Here is a 15,661-nt window from a genome sequence, read left to right on the forward strand (position 1 = left end):
TTGACTGTATTTGGACTGTATTTTGAAGAGGTAATTAAGTTAAAATGAGAGCATTAGAGAGGGCCCTAATCCAATTATGGCTGGTGTCCTTATAAGACTAGAACACACAGAGAGACACCAAGGGTACACTGCATGATGACTATGTGAAGAGAAGGCAAGAAAGTGGCCATCTGCAAGCCAAGGAGAGAGGCCTCAGAGGAAACCAACTCTGCCAGCACCTTGATCTTGTACTTCCAGTCTCCAGAACCATAAGAAAATAAATTTCTGTTGTTTAAGCCACTTACTCTGCGCTATTTTGTTATGGAAGCCCTAGCAAACTAATGCAATCGGTCTTGCTAATTTACTGCAGGCATACCACATTTTATTGCACTTTGTTCTATTGTATTTTGCAGATATTCCTTTTCTTACAAATTGAAGGTTTGTGATAATCATTCATTGAGCAAGTTTACTGGCACCATTTTTCCAACAGCATTTGCTCACTTCGTGTCTGTGTCAACATTTTGGTAATTCTCACAATATTTCAAACTTTTTTCATTGTTATTGTATTCGTTATGGTGATCTGTGATCTTTGATGTTACTATTGTAAAAAGATTAGGACTTGCTGAAGGCTCAGATGATGGTTAACATTTTTTAGCAATATAAGTATTTTAAAATTAAGGTATTGCTTTTTTTAGACATAATGCTAAATAGCACACTTAATAGACTACAGAATAGTGTAAACATAATTTTTATAAGATGTGTTAGCTTCACCCCACAACTTTTCATGCAGTTTTCTTCTTTGACACATGTTAATTTTCTAGATATCTTGTATCTGCTGGGGATTGGTTTCAGGACCACCCCCCCCCCCCCCCCCACACACACATACAGATATCAAAATCCATGGATGCTCAAGTCCCTTATTATAAGATGGTGTAGTATTTGCATAGAGCCTTTGCACATCCTCCTGTATACTTTAAATCATCTCTAGATTACTTATAATACCTAATCCAATGTAAATGCTGTATAAATACTTGCTGGCATGCAGCAAATTGAAGTTTTGCTTTTTGGAACTTTCTGGAAATTTTTTTCAAATATTTTGGATCCTAGGTTGGCTGAATCCACCAACGTGGAACCCGCAGATACCGAAGGGGCTGACTGTATTTCTAATTTAATTATTTGGTGGTGCGAGAGCATATTCTATAGGACATCAATCCTTTGCAATTTACTGAAACTTAATTATGGACCAGCATTTTGTCTTAGAGACTATTCCATGTGCATTTGTTGTGCGTAGTGTTCTATAAGTGTCAATCACCTTATATTAATATGGCCACACTAAATTCCCTATGCTAGGTGTATCATTTTCCATCTTTTTACTTACTTATAACTTGTTTGGTCTTTATAAAGTGTCTCTTGGAAAAAGCATATGGTTGGATCTTTCTTTCTCCTGCCTTATTCAGAGTTTAGTCCATTACATTTAATTATTAACATGATTGGATTTAAATCTACCATCATCCTTTGTTTACCATTTGTTCTTTCTTTGTTCCTTTTCCCTCCTTTTCTACCTTTACTTTTTTTTGTGTGTGGGGGAGGTGGTGACATGTGTATTATTTATTATTACATTTTATCTGTTTTACTGGCTTTTAGTTATGCCTCTTGTTCTTTTTTTTGTGTGGGTGCTCTAGGGTTTATAGTATACTTTTTTTAAAAATATTTTTTTTGATGCGGACCATTTTTGAAGCCTTTATTGAATTTGTTACAATATTGCTTGTTTTATGTTTTGGTGTTTTGGCCACAAGGCATGTGGGATCTTAGCTCCCTGACCAGGGATTGAACCCACACCCCCTGCATTAGAAGGCGAAGCCTTAACCATTGGACTGCCAGGGAAGTCCCTAAAGTATACATTCTTAATATATCATGGTCTTTTGCATTCATATTATATTAATTCACATACAAGAACTTTATAACAGTATAATTTCACATAAACCGCTCTCCTTTTTGTCTGATGTCATATATTTTATTCACACATTACAAATCCCACAGTACGTTTTCATTCATTTTGTTTTGAACAACCATTTGATTTTTATCTAAGAAAGAAAAAATTTTCTATTTATCCACATACTCTACTCACCATTTCCAGAGGTTTTATTCCTTCCTGTAGATTCGAAATTTCCATCTGGAAATTCTTTGAGCATTTCCATAAACACTTCTGTATTATAGGTTACTGACAAATTATTTTTAATCTGAAAATGTTTAATTTGCCTTCATTTTAGAAGGATATTTTCTTGTGTATTAATCCTAAATTTGACAGGTTTCCCTCCCCCTTCCCACACCTTAGCACCTCAGAGACGCCATTCCATTTTCTCCTGGCCTTTGTTTCTAATGAAATGTCAGCTGTCACATTATTTGCTAGTAATGTGACTTTTTTCCCCCATGGCTGCTTTTGAGAATTAATTTTTATCTTGGATTTTTATTAATTTGACTATTTAAGGGTATGGATGTGGTCTTCTTTTCTTCTTATCCTGCTTGGGCTATGCTGGCTTAAGTTGATATTTTCAGTCAAATTTGGGAAAACTTCAGCCATCTGTTTTCAATTATTTTTTTCTACTTCAGTCTTCTCCTGTTTGGTTCTCTCTCACAAGTCTTTGTGTCCCTGTTAATTTAGGGAAAAAAATCTCTATGCCTTATTTTGGATAATTTCTAGACTTATTTTTAAGTTGTGTTCTGCATTAATCCCATCCAATAGATTTTTGATTTCAGTTATATTTAGTTTTAATATTTACATTTGGTTATTTCTTATAGTTTTCATATGTATTTCCTGAAATTCCCTATTTCTTACTCATTCTGTCTTTTCCTATGGATTCTTTAATGTATTTATTATAGTTATTTTAAAGTCCTTGTTTACCAATTCTAACATCTGGGTTATCTTTGGATCTGTTTCCATTTACCATGGGTTTACACTTCCTGTTTCTTTATATTTCTAGTAATTGTGAATGATACATGTTATTTTCTATTTTACGACATATGGAGGCAATGTAACAATATCAATGCCTCATCAAGGCAACTGAAATGAACATTTAATGAATATCCTTGGAACGTATTTCTCATTTTTTTAATGATATACTTATTTTCATTGAATTATTTGGATCCTGACCTTTTTTCTCCAAGAACTTGGTTTTCCTATATTTGAAATTACATGAAGAAAACAACAACAGCAACGTGACAGTTGTGGAAATGTATCCACAGAATATTTACTATAGAATAACATCCCTGATCCTTGAAGTTAACAGTCTAGTTACAGGGAGTGTAGTCTATTACAGTTTTCCTATGGGTTTCCTATGGGCAGATTTACAGAGTCCAAGAAAATATACCTTAGGCAAAGACAGAGAAGACAAAACAGTAACCTTGATTTTAGGGGTGAATCCCAACATTACATTTTGAAAAACCAAACCAAAACTGCAGAATACGAGCAAACATCAGAGTCTGAACAGATAAGCCATGCCCTTGGAAATCCAATGTAGCTGTGGAAACAGACAGCAGTAACAGAAGGATGACTAGGTAAAAATTCAAGTTTACCAGCTAAATACCAGCTAAATGTAAGGGTAGAAACAAATAGGCATTAAAAACTTGAAGTAAATAGAAGTGTCCCAGAATCTGGAAAGAGTATGTGGGTCCCGTGACAGGAGAGAGAGATATAGCTAGCATCTAAGACAAGGAGCTGTCTTCTCTCTGACCTGGTTTTAGGTTGTCTCACACTTTGAGGGCAGGCTGTTAGGACTCACTGAACTCTGAAGCTAAATTCTGTATTTGCTAATAATTGTAGTATGGAAGTGGTTTCCAGAGTTACACCAATTTCGCTAGCACCAAAGAAAACACCTGGTCTTAGCACCACTCATTGTGAGCCTCACACATATTAAAATTACACACTTCTGTACTATACTACTTATTTCTAGAATATGTATCAATTAGATGGCTTGCCACGTGTTTCAAAAAGCAGATTTTGAACAAGCTAAGCAATTTAATTTTCCTTCTGGGTCTATCATTGAGGGTTTAAAAATCTTGTTAATGGACTGTGTACAAGTAATTCCGGTTGGGCTATTTTATTTTTACACAATCACAATTGGTGTCATTATATAGTTCATATTTTGTGTGCCGTTTTTTTGCGGTATGCGGGCCTCTCACTGTTGTGGCCTCTCCCGTTGCGGAGCACAGGCTCCGGACGCGCAGGCTCAGCAGCCATGGCTCACGGGCCTAGCTGCTCCGCGGCATGTGGGATCTTCCCGGACTGGGGCACGAACCCTTGTCCCCTGCATCGGCAGGCGGATTCTCAACCACTGCGCCACCAGGGAAGCCCTTGTGTGCCGTTTTTAAGAAAAGTGGGAAGATCCAGGATGTTCCCAGTCTACCTAGTTGTTTAAGGGGAATTTTGAGGGATCTGTCCAAGAAAATATTTTCTTTATAGCTTAAACCACCCACGAAAGAAAAAAAACACAGAAAATCTCTCCTTTCCAATCAGACTTGACTATCTTCTCTTGCCTTAACATTTGGCTCCTTTTGTTCTCAAAATTAATTTACCCTGTTGGGAAACTGAGTCTTACCCTTGGCCATCAACAAGACTCTTTTTTGCCTCAAAAGCGAGGTTGTTTTTTTATCCCCCCTACATTACTTCTTGTTTAATTTTTATTTCTTATCGGAGTAAAATTGAAAAAGTGAGGTCTTTTTAAAATGGAAATTCAAGTCTGAAAACTATGGACTGTTTCACTTCCATAATTAGTAACTTGTACACTTATCTTTGTATATTCCAACCAAATACTATATAGTATTTTTACTATTTCAATGTGCTTGAGGGTGATTTAGGGACTTCTATTTTGGGACAGCAGTTAACAACTCATCCAGGCTTATTAATACTATACAAATTGTGAGCTCTCATAGGGATGGGGTCTCAAGGCAGTGTGTTTAAACATAGTACCACTATACAGGTTGCTTGGAAGCAATCAGTAGGTAAACTCTCATTAGTATTTAAAAACCCTGAGACCCTTCTCAGAAGATGCATGAAGACAAACTTGGTGACTACATTGTTGGTCAATGCAGAGGCAAAAAGGATCTAGATCTAACTTTTGGTAGTTGTTAATAGTCCTGGAAAACCTTGGACTCAAGAAAAATGGACAATCCTAAGGGAAAGTAGACCTCAGAATGTTGTATATGTGATACTACATAAGGAGCCTATTAGCCTAATCACAGAATGGTTACTTTGCCATGGAAACCAGACAAAAACTGGGTTGGAAGACAGATTTCTTTGCAATAAAAATGTCTTTAGAAAATATAAATGGAATGTTGCTATTCTTTACATTTAATCTTGAATATTCTAAATTCCATAAATAATACTGAATTTATTACCGGGGCGCGAACCCGGTTCCCCTGCATCGGCAGGCGGACGCGCAACCACTGCGCCACCAGGGAAGCCCTAAACATCTATTTTTAATGCACATTCATAAGGTAAATTTACTTTGAAAGCTTTAAAAATACTTATTCTTAATAATACTGAATGTAGAATGTTACTCTATTTTAAACATCTATTTTTAATGCACATTCATAAGGTAAATTTACTTTGAAAGCTTTAAAAATACTTACTCAGTAATACATCAGGGATAAAACAAAATCACAGTAATACAGTGATGCTTCAGATATTGAGGCAAATCCTTCATTTAATAATTATCACATAAGGAACACATGCTATACCCAACACCATCTTAGCATCTATGAACAAGACTCTTCCATCAGATTAATTCAGTCTAATGGGGGATGAGAGAGATGCATAGCCCAAGGTGACAACTGATATCAGAAGAGCAAGCCAGTGTATGTTGGGATTGATCCTGAAGAATGTGTGTAGGAGTTTGCCAGGTAGGAGATAAGGCAGACCATTAAACAGAATAGCATGTGGGAAAGCCCAGAGCTGTCAAATTGTATATGTTTGAGGGAAGGTGAGGAGTTGGATAAGGGCTAGTTCTCAATCCTTTCCCTCAAGCACCAGTTGAACAGGCAATCTGGGAGGAATAATTGTTACCCTATTCTTTGTTCTCTTGCTGAAGAATGCTTACTGGAAATTGAGTGTGAATGATATTGAATAACGATAATTAGTCTCATTTGTAAAGAAAGAACAATCATTCCCACACTTGGGTGTACTTCTTTATTAGTAATAATACCTGCTGCGTTCTTCATAATGATCAGGACACAATTTATACCTCACAATTATTCTAAAAGGTAGGGTAATACTCAGTGCCAGGAGTGGATGGCTTAGGTAGATGGGGAGTTTGGTGTCCTCACAAATAACTATTAATAGCCCTCCACCACAAGTAAACTGTACATTCCAAGAAAAACCATGTGCTTGCTGAGCAAACATGCAGTTTTAAGAGTCTCACACTTCCTTCTACTCGGACTGTTCACCCCAAGCCCTCCTAGATGGAAAGTCTGGAGCTGCTCTAGTTTGCAAATTGGGAGTCAGAGAGGTAACAAGACTTACAGAAAAGTGGTAGGCCAAGAACTCAGGTGGTTAAAGTCCTAAGCCTATGTTCTGAACCACTCTTTTATTCATGGAGGGTTTGGAGGAGGACTTTAAGCTAAAGAGAGGAATAGAATCTGACTTTTACTAATTACATCCCAACAATAAAAGTCATAACCTCTGGAGTTTGGATTTTACTTTACTCAAATGATTTTAGATACTGATTAATAAAATTGGGGGAAAAAGACAACATAATCCATGATTGCTGAAGGCAGAGAAAAGGGTTTTAAGTGTAAAATGTTTAGTTATGCTCATAAATAGCTTTAAAAAACAAATCTCTTAGTATGTAACTGGATTCTAGTATCCGTGATTAAATTTTAATTTTCAAGCTTACCATCACATTAAGACTTCTGCTCCAAGTCTTTTAGAGGAGCTAGGAGAACATCTTAAAAAAAAATGAAAAAACAAATATTAATTTGATCCATCCTACTGGTTACTCTTCTGCTAAAAATATATACTTAACAGTAAGTTTAAAAGCTGAATTTGAGCCTTCAATTGAAGAAGTCTTTCATCAGCAATGATAGAGCACTCTAGTTGTCCATAATAGGAAATGTGCCTTATTTTGCAAAACCTCGAAGTTTATACCTCTATATCCATTAACTCTTAATCCTCACAAGAAACTGGTATCATTTTATGGTTGAGAAAACTAAAATTCAGAAGCCAGTGACTTAAGAGCTAGCTGTGGTGAAACGGTTTTAAATACAGAATGTTTCCTACCCTATCTCACTGTCTCCCAACAAACATCTTACCCAAGTATTCGTGATTATTGATGTTTACTGTTTGAATTTGCAATATTACAACTCACACAATAGATACATGGCACAAAACTGAAACTGTTTTATAAATCGAGTTTTATCTTACTGAAGTCACTCAATATGAGTCCTACAGGAATAAAAAATGTACTATCAATAATTTCTCCATATTTACAGTTTATTTTTTGGTTTTCTTAAGTGAGGGCAATTCTAAAATAATTCATATATGCTTGGAGGTTGCTCTGTCTTAAGTAGTTTTCAGGACACTGATAATTCACTACAGGAGTTAGGGAGCTCAGGGGATGAACAATGATCTGGACGTCTCGAACTTCTTTGGGAAATGACTTAAAAGGTCATGATGTGATTAATTCTGACGAACTCAAGAGAATTTTAAAATTGCCCACTTCATATAATCAAAAGATTGTTTTCAGTATAGAGAAAATGAAATACTTTCACTACTTATAGGGAGAACTCAAGGTCAGAAGAAAAGCAGGTCAGATGAAAGAGTGAAGGCACACAAGTAAGGCCAGACTAAGAAGAACACTTTGATACATGAGTCTAAACTATTCAAAACCTAGCATACCTAACAATCAATGAACAGCAGAGGAGTAAGGAGTTACAATGCCTGTTAACCTACAATATCCTTTCATGAAGTTTAAAAGAAAAAAGTGTTGTTAATGAGAAACTTCGGTTTGAGATATTACAGAATTTAAGAATCCTGAAAGATTTTAACTAAGAATTAAAAAGCAAGATGATACTTAAGGTTTAAAAGAGTTTGGGAAATGTAAAGAATCTGTCATTACTGAGAAAAATGTAAGAATACACATTATGGGAAAAGACTGTTGCGATGTTTCCGTATTTATTGTTTTACTTGTATGTATGTAGATTTAACTCCAGCTAGCAATGGATTTGAAGGTCACAGCAAATAAAACTATTTTTTTGTTTCATCAAACTATATAGAACTACAAGTTCCTGATATGAGGGAAAACTTTGAGCAAAATGAGCACCAACTTCAACCATGATTTTCTACAGTAGAACATAGTTAATTACCAAAACAATTTAAACATTTAAAATATTTGTGTGCATACTGAAAATGTGCAGTCTTATTTTTACAGCATTTCCATTTAAAAGAACAATTTCCAAAGAGATAGCTGTATTTTTGGCTGCTTTGTATAATATTTAATAGGCATTTCCAGAAAAAAATCACATCAAAACCCATTTGACTGATTTTTCTCTTTGTCCTTTGAGACTCTAGTCCACAATTTTATGTCAACTCTTGATTTTCCCTGGTTTATCCACTTTCTGGATTCTCTTAATAACCCAGTCTCTTCCCTTTCACTATCCTGGCAATGTCCAGGCTTCCAAAGATAGAGCTGGTTATAATTAGACCATGGTATGATGTAGTGTGTGTTTCCCAATGCATATATTTGCCAAAAATAATTTTTGTACTGTTTTATATTATCCATTTAAAAATTCTTTACCCCATCATTAGTGCAAATAAGACTTGATCAATATTTGAATTTTTATTATGTACATTTTACATGTATATTTTATCTTCCCGATTCCGATATTTAAAAACCTATTCTATGCTGATTAAAAATTTGAATATACCTAATCAAGTTTTAAATGAAAGTGTTATCTGAGCTATTTTGAAATTCTTTTGCTTTAATATATGGTAAATATGAATTAAACACATGAAAAAATATATAGAATTGAAATGCCCCCCAACCTAGAATAATGCTTATAAGAAAAATTATACGTTTCTCATTAAAAAACTCTGATAACGAAACGACAGACTATATAGCTCTACAACTTAATATATGTCAGCAAGAAAATAAATACACTCTCCTTCCCCCTTTCTCTATCCTCTGGCACTTAAAAAAAAGTACTTGTGAGTTATCAACATAGTTACATTTTCAAGAGAAGCTGTTTAAATAAAAATTACTTTATTGTAGAGCAAAAAATATAAAGATTTCCACTATTCTTCTTTGGCTTCAGAAATAAAATTTATTTTCCTTTCTTTCTCAGTCCTCTGAGATTTTAAAGACTTTTGGTTCCTTCCCCTTGTATACAAGAATTCTCCACATTTCTACCTTAAAAACTAAACTGGAGAGAATGTGCTCATCTATACTGCACAAGCAAAGATCAGAAGCACAGCTACAAGTAGAGAGGATGGGAAGCAGGCAGTAATGAAATGTATTGTCTGTAAAGTAGTTAATGATAATAAAACAGACTAAAACTTGGCTTACTTTTTGTTATCACCATGTACCAGTGATAGTGTCAGAGACAGTACATTCTTCTCCGGGGTGAAAGGTTCCTACTGGCATGCTCCCCACCCCCGCAAACCACGCCCCCCCGCAAACCACGCCCCCCCAACTCCCTTTCATAAGCCACTGAAGGAGACTCTACTCATTTTGTCTCATAGTCTCCTGGCTTATTTCTCATAAGATGTCCTCACCTCAATGAAATTAGTTTATGAACAAGCACTGTCCTTATACTGTATCAACGGCTTTGACACTTAACTAATTTTCTTCATGCCCAAACCACTGTTTTGTGTGGCTTTATTATCTAGCTGCCAGAAAAGCAAGGACAAATATAGGACTACTAAAATAATACCGATTATAAGAGAAAGCAGGATATTTAAAATAAAACATTAGGCTGCAGCTTTTTCATATCGATTAATTAAAACTAAATCATAGGTGAAGAAAAAAAGTCCTGAAAATCAGGGCTGCATTTGGGGAAATGTAAAGAAGGGCACAGTTGAGTCAGATGAACAAGGAAAAAAAATGCCACATTTAAAATTTAATTAAAATTGTAATAAATGTATGTAAGTTGAATGAAGTTAGTTTTAAAAGGGAATGGTTAGTCAATGTTCCAGCTGGTATTTTTCTTATTCAGTACTCAAACATTCACCTGAAGTTACTTTTGGGAGCTAAGTTATTAGACTTCAAGATGACTTTGTATTCAGACTGAAAAAGTCAGTAATGAGTATACCACATAGTTTACAAAGCACCTTCCCATAAAATGCATTATCTTGTTTGAGCTCCAAACAATCCTGTGAGTCAGACACTATAACTAGTGGGAAGCAGCACATGTACCTGAGAATAAAATATTGGCCACCACATAGTATCTACCACATAGCAATTGTGTGAACTTGGGAATACTGGCTGCTTTGTACCTTGGTTTCTCCGTATGAGAAATGGGGATGATGAATGTTCCTACCTCGTAGCTATTGTGGAATTATATGAGGTAATACATGTAACACTTTAATATAGTACCTGGTCCATGAAAGTGCTCAATAAATGCTATTATTATTATTATTTTACAGGTGAAGAAACAGACCAGGAGAGATTAAATTCAAAGTCACGTGATTACTAAGTAGCAAAGCTAGAAGCAGAATTCTAGACTGGATATATTCCTACTACCCTGTACTACCTATGAATATCTACTTTTAATTAGAGTATGGATTAGCCTTTGCACTATTTTTACAGTTTTTTTTTTGCAGCTGAAAATGGCATTTGAGTTTGACAAATTCAATGGTATTATTAACATCATTTTCTTTTCTTTCAGTGGGAATATAAGTTAATCACAGGAAAAAGGAATGGTCTCTATGGACAACTAGGGTAGAGACTACAATCTAGAGCTAGAAAAAATTTTGTCTTTTCTTTAAACCTCAGAAAAATGGAAATAAAGTTTGCTAGTTGGTAGGTAGCAGAAAGACTGCAAACTCTGTGAGCACAGGGATATTTGTTTACTGCTAAATTTCAAGACTCTAGTAGGTATACAAACAAACATTTGCTCAATGACTAAATATTTAAACTGAAAAAGTCAACTATAAAACATGTCCTTAACAGTAGGATTTACTTAGCTATGACATGCTTTCCTTTCTATTTTTAACTGTATAACTAAAAAGTCTATGGTCACCTACCATAAAATAGAGGATTTTTATTAAAAGATTCAGAGTAAGAAATAAAAGACTAAATAAGGCCTTGAATAGCTTTATTGAAATCTGTATAAATAAACATGCACATTTCAAATGTAAACTCAAGTGAACTCAAGTGCAGACAAAATTTTAACCTCTGTCATGCAGGAGGTTAGTTTACATTAAAAAAAAAAAAAGAAAGAAAAAAAGAAAAGAAAAGAAGAGAAAAAAGGAAAAACCCAAAGCAGCTTTAAAAATACCAGGATGAAAAACCAGCTTTAATATCACGGTATAAAGCAAAGCCATGATCAACATACCTCATTTATCCTGGTCAAATGCATTTCTCTCACTTTTAAATGCTAACATAAATAAATAATTTACCAAAATGTGCACTCACAGAGTGAACTTTTATTTACAATACACAATTTATAATCTATTGTATTTGATTAGTTCAAGTGAAGAACATTATACTTTTTGCTTTAATAACAGTGGGACACAAAGCAATTTCTCAGGTAGTCGATATGTGAAATGTGCCCCAGCATTTATTTTCTATTAAAGGCAGTATTGTATGCCAACTGACAATACATTCTTTCAACTAGATCAAAGGGAAAAAGCAGCAAATGAAAAATGTTTCAAATGTTCACACATATTTTTGGCATCCTGGATCCTTGAATGTGGTGAACTAAAATAAAATTCAAGGTTTGTATACTTTATATACTGTACAGGTTCTGACTCTGGAACATGCAAATGCCAATTCTCTTGTAACAAGTTACCTTCTGAGAAAAGCTGTAAGGCTATGGTGAATTCCATCAGGAACACACAAAGAAAGTTAACAGACCTACCTGTAAAGCCAATTGTCCATTAGTGATTTAAAGGCCAGTATATGAAAAAAAATTCTCATCCAAGCTTGATGTAATTATTACTATGGATACAGAATACTATTAAGTTTGTCCTTATATTACAATACTTGGGAGAGCTGAAAGTTGCCAAATTACCAAAAAATGGAGTAGAGAAAAACAGACAGCCAAAATTTTAATTTTGGACCAACACCAGATTAAAGATATGCATTTTAAAGTAAGTCAAAAAGAATTTGAATATCTAGGGAATAGACCCCAATAGCAGTAAAAAATACTTACATTTAACTGAAAAGTGACTTTCGATGAAGTGTGAAATCTAGAACCTGTTTCCACAGTAGTAATAAGATGAACATAACATTCTGGATTTTTTATGATACTACAAAAGGAAATAACTTTTTCAAGATTATTTCTTATATCATGATTTGGTTTTATAACAGGCCCACATTGACTACCAGGTAAAGATTTGAAAATTTGGTTTTCCAAGAATACTACTGCAGTATTTATGCCACATGGATACCGCAGCTAAATATCATAGTATATGTGGCAGCTTAATGCACATGAATTAGATTATCCAAAAACTAAGTTCAGCCATAGTTTTCTTGCAGTATTATTTGAGCAAAATAAATGACCAACATCCACAAATTTAACGTTTGTCATCAATTAACTCACATCCAAAAAATTAAAGAAAACATAATTCATCAAAACAGCAGCAAACTTAAAAGGGATTTATTTGTGATTTCCTATATATATTTAGCTTGTAAATACAAGACTGTAAATGTATTAAGAGACAATTTTTGTTAAAGTTTTCATTGTGTTTCACTTCAAGTACTGCACAAGTTAAAATCTGATAAAGGATTTACATTCAGTTATCTGAAACTCCCCATCTCAGACTTTTGTTTAATGTGGTGGGTAAATTCATCATTTTGATACCACCAGCAGGAAAGTCTCTCTTTTATGGCTTCTAGGACTTTCATTAGTTAGTGTGCATACAGTTTTCATTTTCTATATCATTGTCATTATCATTGCTATCTTCATCACTTTCTAATGGGATGCCTGTGGCAGCTGAAGCACCTTTAGTTTCTCGGTCAAGAGGAAAAAAGCCAGTTCCACTGAAAGTGTCTTGCCTCTGGTAGAAGAGTACATATGCTGCTTTGGACTGTAAAAACAACAAAAAAAAGAATGTTAAAATGGTTATGATTCTTAAAGGTTACATTAAATACAGTATGAATTTTTAGCTGGTAACCAATTTTGGTGACAGGACATAAATCAAGAAAATCACACATGGTCAAATGGGGGTTACTAAAATTGAGTAAATGTAAGATGACTTCTATATATAAAGGAAAAATGGTCACTGATTTAACATTTTTATTCTCTTCTAAGTTAGCTGGATAAATAAATCCAACTGTATCACAGATTAACCTAGTTACTCTAAAATGAAATAGAATTCTATGCTTTCTTCCCTCCTGTCTCTAAGAAAAAGGTAAGCTTCTTTCTAATAGTAATAACTTCATTCTGTATTTGCTCTAGATTCTAACTTTTCTTACCATCTTAAGGATATTGTTCCATCAATCATCACGTGTATCTTTAATGAGTCCTTATCTACTGGACTTTTGGGCATAAAAAATACTTAAGTCTTTTCCCATCATAAATCCCTCTCCATTCTACCTCTTCTTCTAGCTGCCATATACCTCTTGCTCTTCCTCACAGCCAGGCTGGAGACAGAAAATCTAATATTCATCATTCACTCTCACGTACACTCAATTCAAAGTGACTGCTGCAACCATTCTAATGAAATGGCTTTCACTAGGCTCAAAAACCTATTAACAAATTAAATGGATGCCTTTTTAAGCTAATCTTTCTGTAGCATTTAATGCTTTACTACTCCTCTTTCCTGCATTAAAGCATTTTTGGCTTCTGTTACACCACTTTTCCTTAGCTCTTCCATCTCTACAGTTTCTTCTACTTTTCTGTGGGCTCTTTAAATCCTGACCTTCAAAAAAAATCATGTTCTGTCCTCAGCCTACTGCTCTTTCTCAATCTGTATCTTCCCATAGGTGACTCATTCGAACCTATGGTTTTAACTGCTACCTAAGACAGACAATTCAGATTTATAACTGAAGTCAGTTCTCACCCTTGAGTTAACTCACCCTAGTCCTATTAGTCCAATTTCCTAATGGAAATTTCCACATAGCTATTATACATGTATCTCAAACTTCACAGCAAATTTTCTTCCTACGTTTACTACCTTAGTGAATGTTGAAGAGTCATCTTCATCTCCCTCTCTACATCTTTATATCTAATCTTAATCAAGTTCTATTATTTCTATCCATTAAGTAGCTCACAAATCCATTCTCCCCTTGTCTATATACTTACTACCACTACTTTAAATTTAGAAGCTCTTGTTGCTTAACTTACATGACAGCCTCCTTTCCTCTGGAGACAATAATGACCTTTCTGCTTCTTTACTCAGTGCCCCCCAGCCTGTCTTCTAAAGTGTTCTTAAGACATGTTAAGATGCAAATTTAATAATGTTCTTCTATTACTTAACAACCATCCAATACTTCTTACAAACTTTAAGAAAAGGTCTAAACAACGAAAAATGTCATCTTTCTTGATCTGAGTGCTAGGTTTAGCCCCAGCCTAATTTCTGCTCCGTATCCCCAACGAGAGTCTTTCCTTTCAGTAACACCAAATTATTTGCTGTTCCCCTAAATGCTATATTCTGTCATGCCTCCTTGCTTTTGTAGGTACTGTTCTTTTTGCCTAGAATACCTTTGCATCTTTTGTCTAATTTACCACTATTTGTGTCTGCAACTCAGGTCAAACACCACTTTCTCTATGCAAACTTCCCTGCACTGGCCCTGTCTTCTGAACCCCACATCAGTTGAGACAGATGCCTTCAACCTATACAGCCAAGATATTTAATAGTAATTATCATATACAATTGTCAATTCACTTCTCGCCACCTTCAGATTGTAAGCCTCTTGAAATCACAGATAGCTGTCTTTTAACCTTGTTTAGAATAAAGTGCTATATACAGAAGGTACTCAAGTACCTGTTGACGAAATGAAGAACTGTCATTGTTAAAATGTAAGGTAACATCAAATTCACTTACTGTATATAAACAAGATACATTATTTATTTGAAAGCAAGATTAGGGCAGTGTTATCAAATAGACTTTGAAGGACAATGTAGGCAACTTCAGGATGTTTTGGTTGGTAGATTAAAAAGGAGAACAGAATTGAAAAGTGAGGGATATGATATGAAATTAGAAGTCTAAATATAAACTGAAAATGTAGTTAACTTAGGCATCTACACATTTTAAAAAATATTAAAATATTAAGAGTTCAAAAGTCTTTTTGTTCTGTTACAGCTGTAGGGAGATAAGCAATGGTACATAATTTAATATATAAATATATATAAATTACATACACATATATAAAAATATGAAACATCTACAGAGAAACAATTCAAAATAATTTCATATCTGTTCATCCAATGACCAATTAAAACTATGCCAGTAATTGGTCTCAGAAGTTTATTAATTTATTAATTTGAACAATTTTAGTTGAAGACTTTTTTTTTTTTTTTTTTT

The 15,661-nt window shown here is 34.4% G+C and overlaps 1 protein-coding gene across 3 annotated transcripts in view; it reads right to left on the reverse strand.

Moving 5' to 3' along the window:
- USP15 (ubiquitin specific peptidase 15) overlaps nucleotides 1-15,661 on the reverse strand; it is a 141,571-nt gene that overhangs the window by 7,631 nt on the left and 118,279 nt on the right. Inside the window, exons 15-16 of one of the 3 annotated variants that reach the window (XR_003680304.2) lie at nucleotides 12,346-13,222; nucleotides 6,870-6,920 (exon numbers count right to left, since the gene is read on the reverse strand). Coding sequence is in view for 2 of the 3 variants with exons in the window: in XM_007105257.3 (XP_007105319.1) it covers nucleotides 13,040-13,222 (183 nt within the window). In the remaining variant the exon portion in view is untranslated. Of the gene's footprint in view, nucleotides 1-6,869; nucleotides 6,921-11,269; nucleotides 13,223-15,661 lie in introns of those variants that run through there. The other 2 variants (XM_007105257.3, XM_007105256.3) reach the window with 2 other exon arrangements.

Source organism: Physeter macrocephalus, chromosome 6, assembly GCF_002837175.3.
Source record: "Physeter macrocephalus isolate SW-GA chromosome 6, ASM283717v5, whole genome shotgun sequence".
Lineage (NCBI taxonomy): Eukaryota > Metazoa > Chordata > Mammalia > Artiodactyla > Physeteridae > Physeter > Physeter macrocephalus.